The sequence below is a fragment of the Strix aluco genome, chromosome 16 (genome assembly GCF_031877795.1).
Source record: "Strix aluco isolate bStrAlu1 chromosome 16, bStrAlu1.hap1, whole genome shotgun sequence".
Lineage (NCBI taxonomy): Eukaryota > Metazoa > Chordata > Aves > Strigiformes > Strigidae > Strix > Strix aluco.
Window position 1 is genome coordinate 9,205,187 of NC_133946.1, and position 15,713 is coordinate 9,220,899.

The following is a 15,713-nucleotide window of genomic DNA, read 5'->3' on the forward strand; positions in this document are numbered from 1 at the left end:
AGCACAAAAGTTAAAAAGGAGTAAAAAGATATGAAATGTAGCCTAAAAGCATCCTGACTCAGTTTCAAAGCCTCTAGGGATTAGATTCCATAAAGGAAAAGTCCATATGCGTAAACTCCCTTGTTTATATATTTATCTCAATGTCCCTCATGTCAAACCTCCAACCAACTCAGAAAAGAGGCATTTACAATTTTAAAACTACAGTACCACAGACATAGCTGAGCCATAACCCACTATCTTTTCAGTAACAAAGGAGAGTTGAGACTGGAATTAGGACCACGATCTATGTGGGAGCAGTGTCCACTTGCTGCCATGTGGTGGGGACCCCTGTCCCCTGAGCTAACCCCAGTGGTGCTGGGCACCCTGTTTTCTGAGCAAGGGGAGAGGAGGTCGCTTGGCCCCCCTGGCCAACTGGCCATGGCTCAGCACAGCTTTATGGTAACCTGGGGGTGCGCACCACCAGCAAGCTGCCGCTCAGCAATGTCCCTTTTGTGGGTGCTAGGGGCCCAGGAAGGGCCTGGCTACAGCAGAAGCAGGGCAGGATGAGGATCTTGCCCTCGTACAGTGATTGTGGGGTCCTTGGGGGCCTGCCAGAAGTCAGGAAGCCTGCTGAGCCTGTTTCCTTCTGGCAGAGCCCTTGCGCACTTCTGTCTTTGCATTTTTGAGGGTTAAGTGCTTGTCCGAGTTTAAAAAAAGAGAAAGCAGTCAGAGAATGGTGCAGATAAATCTGCGTCAGTTTGCCCAAGTGGGTTTCTGCAGCACAGCGTGGGATCAGGCAGCAGGTTTGGAGAAGACCAGAGAATCCCTGGGGGGCACTGAAGAGGCATTTACATCTGTGGAGATGAATAAAACTGGAATCCTGTTCAAAATCCTGTGCAAATACTGTAGCCACCCAGCTGGAGGCTGTAAAAAGCGAGTGACAGCTGTTTTACACCTCACATTTCTTAAAAAGAAAAAAAAAAAAAGTGGTAAAAAGTTAACCTGGTGGTACTCTGTGAGTGCACGTTTGTTGGTGCGGACGGCGATATTCTGAGCATCCCTCCGGGAGCAGACCTGAGGAGGGGCAGGCACAGCCTCCCCGGGAAACGGGGCGTCGGCTGTTTCGGGGGGATGGAGGTAAATGTTGTCACAGGTGGGGCAGTGGGAAAGACGGGGGGGTGGGAGCGGAGCTGGAGAGAGATCCAGCCCATCCCCTGGATGAGGGGAAGAGTTATCAGCGGCAGCCACAACTGCTGCCTTCACTTTGGTAGCCGACCAAGTCGTGCTTTTTCTTTTTCTCTTCTTTTATTTCTGTTAAACCGAAAGGTGCGGGAATTTTTAACACCCATTAAAAAAAAAAAAAAAAAAAAAGAGTGGACCAGGGAAACGGTTAAACCGGCTTCATTTCAGGGGCGTGCAGGGGGCTCAGCTCCAGCGAAACCGCGACGGTGATGCCCCCCCCGCCCCGCCACTCCGCGGCCTCCCCCGCCGCCGGGCCGCGGGCGCGCAGGCCCGCGCTGACCTTTCGCGGGCGCGCTGCCCCCGCCCGGCAGCTGCCGCCGTCGCTCCGGCGCCCGCCGCGGAGCGCCCAAGGTCAGGGCAGCCCGCTGCCGGCGCAGGTAGGCGCGGAGCTCCCTCCACGCAACGTACGCGGGGGCGGAGGGGCGCGGGCGGGCGGGGAGAGAGCGGCGGCAGCGTGACGCGGAGGGCCGGCTCCCCGCGGAGGGCCGCGCTCCCGGCGGGCCGGGCCGGCGCCCGGCGCCCTTATTTAAAGTGTGGCCGGGGGGCGGCGGAGCGCTGCGCGGTGCTGCTCGCTGGATGAACGCGCCCTCCCCGAAAAAAGACAAGGGAGGGGGGGGAAAGGGAGGAGGAGGAAGAGGAGGAGGAGGAGGAGGGATCCTGGCAAGTTCAGTTTGGTACCAAGTGGCTGCGGGGCTCGGATAGGAGATGGATAAGGATGAGATCCACCTGCGCAGGCTGCCGGCCGCCGCGCCTTGGGGACCGCGTAAGTCTTCCGCGGCGGGGGAGGTGCGGGGATGGGGTGCCCCGGGGGTGCGCTCCTTCCCGGCCGGGAAACGGGCTCGGCGGGCGGGCGGCTGCTGGCGTCGGCCCCCGCTCCGAGCGCCCCGGTAAGGGGGTTATTATTAGCTTTTCATTGACTATTTTTAAAAATCCAGGAATGATCTTTGCAAAGTACCAGTGAAATAAAATAGCTGTCTCCTGTCTTCCCCCCGCCCCCCAAAACATAAAACAGTGTAAAGTCCTTTTTACCTACGTTAATATAGTAATTAAAAGCTCGTCTAACCCCGGGAAGCCAATCTAATTATGAAAAATTGCTGGAGTACAAAGTATGTGGGATAAATCCTTGAGTTGATGATTGCTGTTAATTCACACTGTGACGCGGAAGATGAGGGGGAAAAAAAAAAAAAAAAAGGTCTGACAAAATGAAATGGGTCTGGCTCAGATTGTCAGTGATGTTTTTACAGAACTGACTAAATCATGTATCTCTGTATCATTAACTAATGTGTGCAGCAAAATAAATTATATATATTGGAAGGGGAAAATACATTCCTTGGCTGAGAAGTTACAGAGTGTTTAGAGCCAAAGAGCAGATCGTTTAAATGGTAGGGGGTGGGAATTTCCTTGGCTTCCCTCTAGAAATAAATCACCGCTCAGTGTCTGTGTGCATGCATGTGCACCCACATATGCATTTATATAAAATCTTCATGCACACACACTCTGTATATAAAACCTTCACACGCACGCATTGGAACACAAATTTTACAAGCACTATTTACTGAACGCATTTTTCTACCAGTTTAGAGACAATAAAACTAGAACTGAGATGCTAACCAGGAACATACTGGAACACGCTTGATTATCCAGCTGAATTGTATACAAATGAAGTAAATTTAGCATGGCACCATTTATAAATTCCATGCTTTACAATCAAAATTCCAAATCTAACTGTTTGCAGCTAAGAATAGCATGGGGAGCCCTTTTCTTTACTCCCTCTTTTTGCATTCCCACGAAAACCGTTATCCTAGAGTCTACTCATTAAATGGCCAAATATTTCACTGGAGTTCAGCCCATTTCTAAAAGAAATGCTGTACGCTCATCAAACCGTAGGCTAGCGAGAGCGCTCAGAATGAAAAGAAAACTGTTTCTTTAACGTTTGACACAAACCAGCTGGGTTTTATATCTAAATACCAGGGGACGGGGTTCCTGTATGCCACTGATTGTCCCACGTTAACTTCTTTATTAAAATAAGGAGGAGCTCAAACTTTTCAAAACTGAAATGGAAAGCAAGTAAAGCATGGGAAGCTGAAGTGTTACCGCAGTACATTAACAGAGATATCGGTAAGAGAACTAAATGAGCAAATAGGCATTACTCATGGGGCAGGTGGCAATTTATCATGAGGTAATCACAGTGATAGGGTGAGAGTCCTGAGAAATTGTTTGAGTGGCTCTTTATCTTTGAGAAACTTTACATAATATTTTACAGTGACATTCTCAATTTACTGAATCACCCATTAGCAGCATGAATGTTGTGTACCAGCTTCATTAATGAGTTCAAGGGGCAGTTTTGTTCTTGGAAGTGCATGTTTGTATTTCTGTTGATAACCTATCCAAAAGAGCTTGTTTGTAAAAGCTGTTTAAAAGATGAAACTCCTGTCTAATTACATAGCGGATCCGTGTATTGCAGTACAAATCCTATCCAGTCCTCTGGTAACTTTCACATTTATGGCTGGAGAGATATGTGGAGACCCGTCCTTGATGTTTTTACATGTCTTTATACTCAGAAAGCCTCCTGCGGACAGCTAAGGAAACTTGCTTGTTACAAGGAGTTAGGAAAAAGTTGGTGTCAGTGAGAGGATGATAGAAAACAGGAAAATGAAGGGGAGTCTGTACTCCCTGAGCTCTGGGTAAATACTACCAGTCACTTACATCCAAAGTACTATTTTACTTTTCACTAGCAAGGAAAAAAGTGACCTCAGTACATTATTTTTGTCTCTTTTGGTGGCATGAAAGGACAGGTGTCCTCAGCTACATCTGTGCCCTGAGGACCCAGACATCGCAGCTGATGCCTGCCAGCTTATTTTGTGCCAATTCCTTCCTTATGTTCTGGGGTATCGAGTGCATCTAATGAAGATGGGGTGAGGGTGAAAATTGGGGTGGGCTCTGAGGAAAGGTACTGGCACGCTGGCTTCTGAAAGGAGCGCGGTGATACTCTGTCACTTCTGAGAAAGGCTTAGAGGCACTGGGACAAGTGCTCAGGGCCAAGCACAGGATTAGGAGTCAAGTCTTTACCCCCTAGATTACAGCAATCAGAATTTCCCTGAGCAAACATATGACTCCTTTGAAAACCATGACGGTTTTTTGTCACTGACTTAAATGTTGTCAGACTATCATCCCAGAAAATGAAATGTTTTCCCCCCCCTTTTTTTTTTTCCTCTGGAAGACACTGTTCAATCCGGAGCTGGGACTTTCAGCACAGCTCCCTAGGTTTCTCATGTGTATTACCCTGCTTCCTATGGTAGCACTGCAGCTATTTCCATTAACAGTGAAAATGATGAAGCATATTAAGCTAATAATTAATCAGAGATGACAAGGGACTAATAACTGTATTGATTTAATTAGGACTTCTTTTCCAGCTCTGTAACTTGCAGTCATGCACGTCATTAACTTAATATTTTAATTTGTAGTAATAACTTATTAATTTCTGTGGATGAGCACATACGCAGCTGAAGCTGCCTCTCTGACTTTGTGCTGGACTGCAGGCTTGTGCCTCGATGCGCCTTGTCGTGTACATGACTGCCTTGTCGTGTACATGACTGACAGCAAGCAGGGCAGTTTGTCAGGCAGTGAGGGCTCTTGCAGAGCATTGGGGTGGTGGGAAGTGGGGCACTGCAGAGTCAGATGTGGATGTGCTGGTAAGGTACGTGTAGCTCTATGGCTACATGCCGCAGTTGTGTGGGTATGACGTGAAATATGGGGTAAAAGTAGCATGCCAAAACAGAAGGCAGGAGAGTAATCCTGGGAAGTAGCAGGATTTATTGGCATCAGGAAGGGAAAAATGTCCCTTTTGACTTTAATTACACCCTTTGGATTCTGGCAATTTTGAGAAAAGGAAATGCTTGGGAACGTGTTGTGGTTGGAAAATAAGGCTCGATTTAAATTAGGATCACTTTGGGGAAAAGGAAGAAAGGAAGGGGCTGCAACAGGCATGACAGACTTCAGGACTTTACTGTGTGAAAGGCTGACAAATGCGAAGTTTGCTCATCTGCCCCTGTTTTAGTGGGGATACTTAGCACCCGCTGGGGCATGCTTGGCATCTTACGCAGCTGGGTCCTCGGCAAGCCGCCCTCTGATACACTCCTGACCAGAGACTTCTCCAGGAGGCAAAGGAGGGAGAAGCTGTTCTCACTGAAAGCATAGCACTAAATATATGGCTGTATTGCACTGTACAGCAGGGTTTGTGACTTCTCGGGAAAGAGATCCTGTTAGCCTCTGCACAGAGCTCAGTATCCTGCTCTGTATTGTCATGGTACTTGTAAATCTTTGCGCTGTACCACTGAAAGGCTGAAACCTCTGCTGTATCCTCGTTTGCTGCAGAGGGTGGTCAGCACAGGGACAAGATCTGAGCAAGCCAAAAGCACTGAGCAGGCTTCAGAGGAGGGAATGTCCAAAGTCCTTGGCATCGTCCTTTGGCAAGATGATGCGGAGTGTGAGGTGCTTAAGCTATCAAACATTCATTTCATACAGAGTTGTTGGGTCACTGTATAGGTAAACCATTAGACTGATGAGCTCCACGAACAGAAGCCACCACTTCTTTTATTTCTTGAAAGTGTTTTCAGGGATTCTGAAAAAGTACTTCTGAGCACATCATAATATTTTAGTATACAAGCCAAGTTAGTGGTAGTGGCATGAAATAGTTATGCTTACTTTCAGAGACTACAAAAGCAGTTTATCTTGGGGCAGTGGGTGCTGGTATGGGAATACTCACCTTCCAGACCTCACCCATGTTTGCTGCCAAACTTGAGATTATGGCAGGACTCACAGTTCTGTCATAGGTACAAACTCCAAGAGGGGTTTTACAAATTACAAATTTTCAGGAGTTGGCAGCCTATGTGTCTTGCTGGGACCCTATCATGGTGTTATTGTCAGTGGTGCTAAGTCATCTTGTGCCAGGTGTTCGATCTAAGTAATGTAACAGAGTAATGTGAGTAACAGTGCACAACTTTTTTCCGGTACTTTGAAGAGCAGAAAGATAGTGGTGTCTCCATTGTTGCTGCAAGGTAATTTATGGTAAATATAGGCCTTTTAGAAACAACCGCAATGGCTGCCTTGCTTGGGAGGCTCTGAACGCACAGGAAGCAAAGCTCCTCGTGCTGGGCTGCATTAGTCACCACCACTGCTTCACAGGCTAGCCCACATGCCCTCAAGGGAAATAGATTTTTATTTATTTGGTTTAGCCTTTGATTTGTATCCCTCATCCCTCTATTTCTGAAAGTAGTACTACATCCTGGTGGGAGGGCCAGCCCTTCTCCCTGCCCCCTAACCTCCCTGTATCCTTTTGCCTTTATCTGCAGACAGCTGACCCATGTCCCTGAGTACATCCTCGCTTCTCGTTTGTTCTGTTTCTTTGTGCTGCACCGCGTGTTCTGCCATTTCAGCTTCTTTTGCTGTTTCCAGTATCCAGAGCAGCGTTGCGTCTCCTCTGCGGCTGGCCCACATGACAGTGTTTTCTCTCTTCTTCGGACTCCCACAGTTCACATCTTTGAACCTTCTGCTGGCAGTCTGTCCTTCAAGCCATTACGGCAACTATTTCCAGATTTGAACTGATGAAAAGATAGTAGTAATGCTAGAGCCAGTGCCATTCCTCTTTAGTATCTTTGCCTGCTTACCTTATCTGCATATCTGATTTATTCCTGGCAACTCTGTATCTGTGCTAGGACCTGGATGTACTTTCTTATTCCTATGAGTGGTGTATTAATAATATATATAATCACTGAAATGTCCTTTCAGACTGCAGCTCTGAAAAAATAGAACCTTTTTTTTTTAAACTGACACAAACACCTATGACTTTTTGCACATGACTGTAAGTGATCCGAGTGAGTTTTAAAATCTGAAATCTGTTATGAAAAGTTTAAGTGGTTTGCAGGCATTAACTGCTCTTTTTACATCTTATAAATTATTTAACTTATATCATGACATTAGTAATTACAAGTTATGTATTCTTGGCTCCCAGTCCTGCTGTCTTACCTCTCCCTCTATTTGTATCCTGCATAGGGAGAAACTTGATGAGTATGTACTAGAATGAGAAAAAACTTTGTTTTCTAAACACATTGCAAATATTTGTTGCCTCTTGTACATCTTCATTGACGTCAGCTGATGTCCTGCTTGCAGAACAAACTTGGAATATGCAATAGGGATCTCTGTTGATAAGTAAGGTTCACTAACAAAAATTTAGTCCAGGAAGAGAGAAACACATTTCACAGCACTCGCTGAGTAAAAGAGGGAAAAGGTTGGCTACTAAATTACATTTCCAGTGCAGATTTGGGACATGTTTTTAGAAAGCGAATAGGAAAAGTGAGCAGATACTGGTTTCAGCCACATCATAGGGGTAGAAGTAATAAACTCAGAGTCCTCTAAATGCATTTTAAAACGCTTGTTTTTAACATGGTATTGTGGGAGTTTTATAATTGTTCTAAAGAAGAGGAACAAGAGCCGAGGAGGAAGTTTCAGGGCTAAGCGTCTCTCAAAGTCTTAGTTTTTTACTGCTCTGAAGTAAGCAAAGTGGCAGAAACATGTCCAGCACAGCATTAACAGTCAAAGAAAAACTTATTCTGCATTTCTGTCTGATCATTTGTGCTATAGCATCTTGACTGATGATGTACCGCAAGATATGTCAATGAACGTGCTTTGCGATTCTTCCTGGATTTTGGCAGGCAAAGATTCAAAATATGGTATGATTTTATGCCTGTGGTATGATTGCCCAGAAGAAATCTACTGCAGACTGCAAAAGATGGAAGCTTTTATGCAAATACCATTAAATTCATCACAATGTGTTGCGGCGCTATTGTCCTGAAAAGGTTTTTCTACTGATGGATGCTATTTTGGCAGCCCAGCAAGTGGAGGAGAAAGAAGGGTTGTGTGGACGTACTGCATTTGCTGCTATTTTTTGGGGAGTTGAGCATCCAGCTCCATATTAAATCACCTATTTGTTTTTTGTTAGCACTGACATAGTCTATTTATGTGGAGAAGCTGATCTAGACCTTGAGACCTTTTCTCTTGTGTTTAACCTGGTATGGACACTGTTGATGGAAGGTGTGTGTATGACAGTTTGCGATGCACCGGCTGGTGCCACGAGGTATCTGAAGAGAGGTACCAGCTGTAGGACCACTGAAAGGATACAACTGAGCAGACCATGTCAAAGCAGCTGTAGCATGTGTGGTGAAAGCACCCTTTCCCGAGGCTTGCTAGTGGAAACTACTACATTATTGTCTGTATCCTGTGTTCCTGGCACAGAGTCTGAGACTGGTCTAAAGAAGGAAAATGGTTCTCTGTGTGTAGTCTGAATGTTGGTATGTGGTCAGCAAACCTCATCCAGATGCTTGTATCTTGCTGCATACTTTTGGATGTTCTTTTTCTGATGAATGGCAAGAACAGGTTTCTAAAAATAAATTAATGGTTTTCCCTTTTTACTTCCTGTGACTTAATATACTTTATTTATCTATATAGCTACTAGTCATCGTCATTCTTCAGCTCACAAGAGTATAAACAGAAATGAGCCTGAGTCACAAAGTAAGGATGTGGAGCCAGGCTTTTTCCAGGATTTTAGCCAGGTGTAAGGACTTGCAGCCCGGGGCTCGTGGAGGGAAGGACTGGCTCTGGGGTTGTGCCTCAGGGGTCTGTCATGCAAAATAAGCAGCACAGAGGTGAAAGACCCTCCTGTCTCTTTCTGCATCTTCTTCCAAGGTGGTAAAACCTCGCAGCTCTGTGCAAAGAGTTTAAAAATAAATAAAAATAGAGTGGATTTTTAAGGTTAGTTTATCACTAAAATAATAAAACCTGAGTGAGGTTCCAGTTAATTATGCCTCTTGCACTACCCCTAAGGTTGATCAGACCAACATCCAAAGCAACAGTTACCTTCATTTAATCAGCTCAAGCAACATACTTTAATAAATATATTCTCCTGGGCATATAGTCAATTTGTCATGCTGCTGATAGTGTGCCCCAAACCAATCATAAACTTGAATCAAACAGATCTGAAAATAAATCAATGTTATTGGGATTTTTAGGAAATGGTCTCCTTTCTGTGGTGATTGCCTACTAAAACTTAAGGCTGCTCTATACAACGGTAGCAGAACATGCTATAAGTTTGTTTAGTCATTAGAAATGTGAAGTAATCTGACCTAAAACATGCTGAGCATCATTTTCCTTCCCAGAACGTATCTTGGGAGTACCCCTCTTTCTTGCTAAGCAGCACATCTGTATGTTATAATGTATGTTAATGTTAAATAGGAAAGACACCTTGTAAGGTATACTGGACAATATGGATTTGTGCTGTCTGGAGCTCTGTGTGCACACATACCTGTGTCTTGAGGTGTGGCTAATAGGACTGTGTCCCATGGGAGAAGCTGACTTGCTAACAAACAGAATAATGAAGAGTGAGTGTCAACATATTCCACTTTTTTTTTATCAGCATGACTGATTGTATATAGGGTGTGAATTGAGTAATCGCTAACGTTCAAGGTTTCTGGGGATATAGGTATCAGCACTGTACTAGTAGGGTTGTGTTTGCATGCTCTGTCAGTTTGTCTGTGAAGAGTCTTCTAGGGTTTAGTGTTGACACTGACAGGGACATGGATTTGAAATGTTACTTCATCTTTACAATTGCTGTCAATAATCCATTTGACAGAGAGCTGAGGCCAGCTGAAAGGCAAAAGAGAACAGCCTAAGGTATGTTGTAAGGACATACTTCTGCTAACAGAGACAACTATTTCTATGCTACAGATTTGTATTTCAAATTCAGTCACCTTGTAGAAATATTTTACTCAATGTATCCTGAGATATAAGATAACATTTGGGCTGTCAGAACAGGAACAGATCCTGTTTCGGAACAATTGTACTCGAGGACATGCAGGAGATCCTCCTTTCACTCACATGGTAGGAAGCCAGGTTGAGAGGCAAAGGCTGAACACAGAAGTCATGCTCTAGCCCTTTTTTACGTGCTTTAGAAGTGCAAAGTATTTCTTTACTCACAGATCTTACAGGACTTCATAAACTTTAGTGAACAGTTAGGAGAGCCCTTCAACTCCTTTTGCATTGCATTCATTTGCTGTTGCAGAACTTTTGTTATGGCAAGAATGAATATGTTGAATGTATGGGTTTGACAGGTAACTGAAAACAAGAATTGTCATTTTAGTTCACTTGAAGTGGATTCAGCTGAGAGAAGATAATACTTGTCCAGGATGTGACCATGTGCATTGTGTAGGTGAGAGTGGAAGAAGGATAGCAGCGTATATCTGCCCCAAATTAAAGAGGGTAAAAATGTTCTAGGTGCTCCTTAGTTCAGAATTGGAGTTTAGGCTGTTGGGCTGTGATTATTCACTCTGCTCTTTACTTTGCAGGGAACTGCTGAGTGTCATCACACTGGAAAATCTGGCCTAAATGAAATAGCTTATTTTTTTAAATTGCAGCTGATCAATTTAATTTGAGAATGAATCTGGTCTCAAACATGCTAAGAATAATGACAAGTCATCGACTGCAAGAGAAAGTGTGCTTGCCGTACTTACACTGCTGTAACGACTTGTCATTTGTGTGTTGTGATAAAGTATTTGTAATTAATCTTAACATTTAGGTCCATCTGACAATATAACTGAGTATTTGGATAATAAAAAACAAAGACCACATTCTAATGGAAGAGCAGAAACAGATTTTGATTTAGATTTTAAACAGGTACATACCAGAGGCATAGAAACCAAATCTAAGCCTTTTTAAGTTAATAGTTTCTAAATGGCAGATGAATTAATTTAATTTTTAAACTTTGTATCATCTTGCTAACAAGCTTTCAGTTAGAGCCAGATTCTGGTTTCCAAAACAAGATCTTTGTTGTCTTGATAATATAAATTAATGAAAGCTTTCCCTTTTCTCTTTCTCTTCAGTATATTTTTCTCAAAATAGCTCATTGGGGCATTTTGCTATGCCCTCTGGCCCTTGTCCAGTAAAGCACTTAAGCATACAAATAGCCCTGGTTTTGTTGGGAAGTGGGCAACTGAGCACGAGACCCTCCTGTGTGTCCTGACAGCTTCCATGCCTCTGTGTTTTCAAGGCAAGTCTTCAGCACGCTTCCAACCCTGCACAGCACTTTCTCCACCAAACACGAACAGTAGTTCACAATACAGTCTCGAGCCTTCATTCATGCATCTGTGTAAGGGGTTTTAAGAACTCTTTAGTTGTAGTGGAGGATCTTTGCGTTTCAGGTAGCTTCTCGGGAACTCTGGTCTGGGACTCAGCAGAGATTTTGCCATCCGTCTTACTTTTGGAAGCAAAGCACATGTCTAATGGTAGTTGAGGAGCTCAGCATCTCACCAGCCGTGGCACTAAATCTTTAAAGTAAAATCCAGTCAAAGCAGTTCCTGGGAGCCTGTGATTGACTTCAGTCTGGCAATTACTTTGTATTGACTGACTCAAGCACATTGTCCATCAGTAGCAGGAGTTGCCTACAGAGACTTGGTTGCGGGAAGCTTTCATGTTTTGCAGGTGGCAAGTACAATTAGGAACACTAGCAAACATATATCAACCTCAAAGTGAACAACCTAATGTTAAAAAAAAAAAAAAGCATTTAAATCTCATGCACTGCATGAAGGCTGTACATGTGCCGTCATTTAATAATGTAAGTAGGAATATAAAGATTTCTCATAACCAGATTATTACAGGGGAATATGTGTCCCTCCTCTGGAGTTTGATATTGCTGTCAGACCAAAACAGGGAGCTAATTTCAGCTTTTACACTTTCCCAAGTTTGATACCATTGCTCTTTCTGTTTCTTTGCACCACATCATTGTTGCAGCTGCTCTCTTTTTTACTCTTTTTTAAAAATTTGGTTTTAAGATTCAAAAGGTGGAGAAGAGGGGATATTGCAGAAACAGAGACTGAACTAGGTAGGGAAAGTGTTTCAGCTATCCACAAGCAGGAAATCTGAGCTCCTCTGAAACCTGAATGAGTTCTGGAGCAGTCTCGTTAGTTTTATATATTTATTTCCCTGTTTGGCTGTTCTGCCTGCTTTTCCCACGTTATCATCAAAGTGGCCCCAGAAGGGACAGTGAAACAGAAACTATCTGTGAGTAGAGGAACAAAACCAGAGCTTTTGTTAAGCTACAGATGCCTTGGTTTTAGCAAAACCAAACAACTTCAATTGCCATATTTGCAAATGTTGCTGCTTTCTTCTAAATGTGTTTTCATATTGGGGGGGAAATGCAAGAAGAGATGTCAGTGACAGCCCCATCTCGTTGCAATTTGGGTTGAGCCAGTCCACTGGTGGTGGTTTCTCCCTCTTCCTACTCTCTGCCTTGGCCTGAATGCAGATAGGTTTGCAGCAGTGAAGCTAAAGGGAAAAAATAGTTTCTTCCCCTGGTTCACATGAACTGCTTTGAACTGGAACAGATGTGGATGTACAGAACTATCTGCTTATAGCAACTGTTCCATTTATAACCATGGGTTTTCTATTCAGGTCTCTTTATCATTTTAACTTATTTTCTGTTTCCACATCCTTTTCCACAATAAAATATTCTTAACTAAATGGGTTTTCAGCTCGCATCCAAAACCTTTGCAAGTACTATTCCTTGCATGAATTTACAATGCCAGCATTATTGTTCAGTGACTTTTTGCTAATAAAGATGGCCAGTGGAGGCAAGGTCGAGTTTGGGTTTGCAGTATTTGTAAGATGGGGTTCAGAATATCAGTTTATTACCAAATTAGGGCAGAATCCGGAGTCCGATGTAATGGTGATAAAACTTCACAAAAGGTGTTTGTAATACCTAACTTCAAATGGCGTTTCTATTAATTTTCTGCTTTGTTGAACTGTGTTCAGCTTTGGTGTACAAAATAAGTTTGTGTGCAACCCAGACCAAAATTGTTCCAGTGAGTACAGATAAGAGATTGAAATTCAACCACAAAAATTCAGACAATGGTGTTGTTTTTGCTTTGTGTCTTTCATTAACTTCTACTTAGGAGTAAGTTCATTTACTGTTTGATTTAATTAAGTGCTCAATAATTAATTCCGAAAATGCTCTGCTAAGTAAGAAGGTGAGCCCTGCAGTTCCCATTGACCGAGACACAGGGTTGTCTCCTGAGATGAAGAAAAAATGCATGTAGTCACAGATGAAGTCAGTAGTGGTGTTTGGTTAAAGCTAATCAGTTATGCCTCCCCAGTTCTGCACTCACTTGAGTGGACCATGTGGCCTTTATTACAAAATTAGGAATTCATTTTTTTAGAGTTACTTCAGTTTCTCTGTTCCCTAATTTTCTATGGAAACAGTCAGTTGTTTGTATATTGGAGGCCGTACGTGTCAAGTTCTTTGTTTTAGTTCATTGCTTTCAGCCTTGACACAGAAAACAAAAAGTTCATCAAAGTTGTGGAGACAGATAGGATTTTAATCTAAACCATATTAAAAGATGAAACCCTCTGTGACCATGGGGTTCAGCCATGAACTACCTCCTGCACCACCTTTGGGAAGGCCAGAGGTTTTTCTTCATAATCTGAAGGCCCTTTTCTCTTCTGGTTGACTCAATACCAACTCTAAAACTGGATGATACACTCCTGTGAAGCAATGTTGGGATATTCTGAGGAACACTCTAGGAAGGCAGGGTGTCCCAGTACTCCAGGCTATGGATTTGTCACAGCACTGGGTAGGAAATGCTTTGCTGTTGTCAAGTTACCTTCACATCACTCAAGTTGAATTAAGTTAAATGAAAATAAAAGTAGATATTCGCAGTGTGGAAAAGAGAGTTTCAAATTTTCCCCAACAACAAATAGATGAAGAAACTAAAGGAAATTTTGTGCTTAATCTGCTCTTACCAAGGTTAAATGGGTAAGATCTCTCTCTGCATCTGTCAAGCTGATAAGGTGTAGACAGGTTTCTGACATGCAACTGCACTCACTTCGACTCCTGTGTAATTGCACCCCCGGGGTGCACCTTTCAGCGTGAAGCATTTCTCTTGCTCTTTACTCCTTCCCGTTATCCATATGCTTTCTGTTTCAATAGCTGTAGTTCACTTTATTTGCTTGGTTTAATTTTCATTTAAACTTTCTTCTAAGAAAAAAGTACAGATATTCAACTGCAAATTTTATTTTAATCTCTTTGAATGTTTTTGGTTATACTGTATGTTGCCACCGCATAGAAAACCCTTTCCACATTACCCCCACAGCAGAACTTTTCACATGAACTCTTCTAGTGTCCTTGCACTACCCTTCTGCAGCTTTAATGAGAATTAAAACTTCATGAGAATGTACCCAGTCCACAACCACATCAAAGCTGTGGTTGAAGCCCAGTTTTCAAACAGCCCCCAAAGTTGGCCAAGTCTGGTGTTTCAGTTTTGATTTGATATGTTATATAGAGGCCTGACTTGCAACATTCAGCAAAGGCTGGAAAGCAGACACCAAGTTCCCAAAAGCTAATTGCTGTCTGGGCTGAGGCAACATCTCGTTTATCCATTCCTGTAACTTGTCCACATGAATTGTTTTATCCTCTCTTTCACCAAAGCACCACGTAATTTGTCTGGTTTTAATATTGACCAGTAGTAATTTCTTAATGTGAAAAATGTGCAGTGGAGGAAAATCCGTTTACAGTTCTTTGATAGATCAGTTCCATTTTTGTTCACATTTGCCAGTTGTATTGACTTTTATTTTTAAGGAAAAATAATTATGTGGAGTCTGGTTTTAGTCAAGGATTTTTCTGTTTTATGTGAGGAACAAATACCTGTTGGATCAGAAGAGTAAAATTAGGTGGGAAAAAGTGTTCTTTTGCTTTGACAAATAAATCAATTGCTCCCACCATACAAGAATATACAGCAATGTGACACGCGTGGGCACTAAGGATAAGCAGACACATCAACAGAAGGAAATCTTTGACAAGTTTTAGGTATGTCACTTGGACATGGGATGTATCTTAGTAGACAGTCTGTCACTTTTATTCCCTAATAACTTTTGACAAAAGACAGATAATACTGCAGAGTTTATTTTAAGGTAGATTGTTTAATTTTGTGTCCATTCTCTTTCTTTATTCTTTTTCTTTTTTTTCTGGATACTTTCCCTTTTTCATACCAAAAAAAATAGTGCCCCTGCTCTTTGTTAAATTTAGGGATTTGGGGTAAGTAGCTGGTTATATTTGGGAAGGAAGCAGTGGATGCAGAGAGCAGCTGGATGCTGTCGGAGTGTCAGTTCCTTGGCTGTGGGAAACGTGCTCCGCACTCCCGTCCCTCCACCACGCGCTGCACCCCTGGAGCTGAGAGGGATCTCTGGGACCTCAGGGGCTACTGGGTCTCTGTCTGCAGGAAAGAGATGATATTCCTGAGCTGTCCTCAAGGTTCATGTGGAAGAATATAGCTTTTTTCCTTTTTTTCTTTTCTTTTTCTTTCTGGATGCATGTTGTTCTTTGGTCAGGTGAGTACTCCTGCACAGAGCGGTACTGGTGGAGGTCAGTCGCAGCACTCAGGTCCCTGCAAGCC

At 43.2% G+C, this 15,713-nt stretch overlaps 1 protein-coding gene across 3 annotated transcripts in view; it reads left to right on the top strand.

Annotated features, from left to right (window-relative positions):
• Positions 1–1,888: 1,888 nt before the first annotated feature.
• ANO1 (anoctamin 1) overlaps positions 1,889–15,713 on the top strand; it is an 82,174-nt gene continuing 68,349 nt past the window's right edge. For all 3 annotated transcript variants that reach the window (XM_074842321.1, XM_074842322.1, XM_074842323.1), the window contains exon 1: positions 1,889–1,984. In XM_074842321.1, coding sequence (XP_074698422.1) covers positions 1,927–1,984 — 58 coding nt within the window. In that variant the 5' untranslated portion in view covers positions 1,889–1,926. The remainder of the gene's footprint in view (positions 1,985–15,713) is intronic.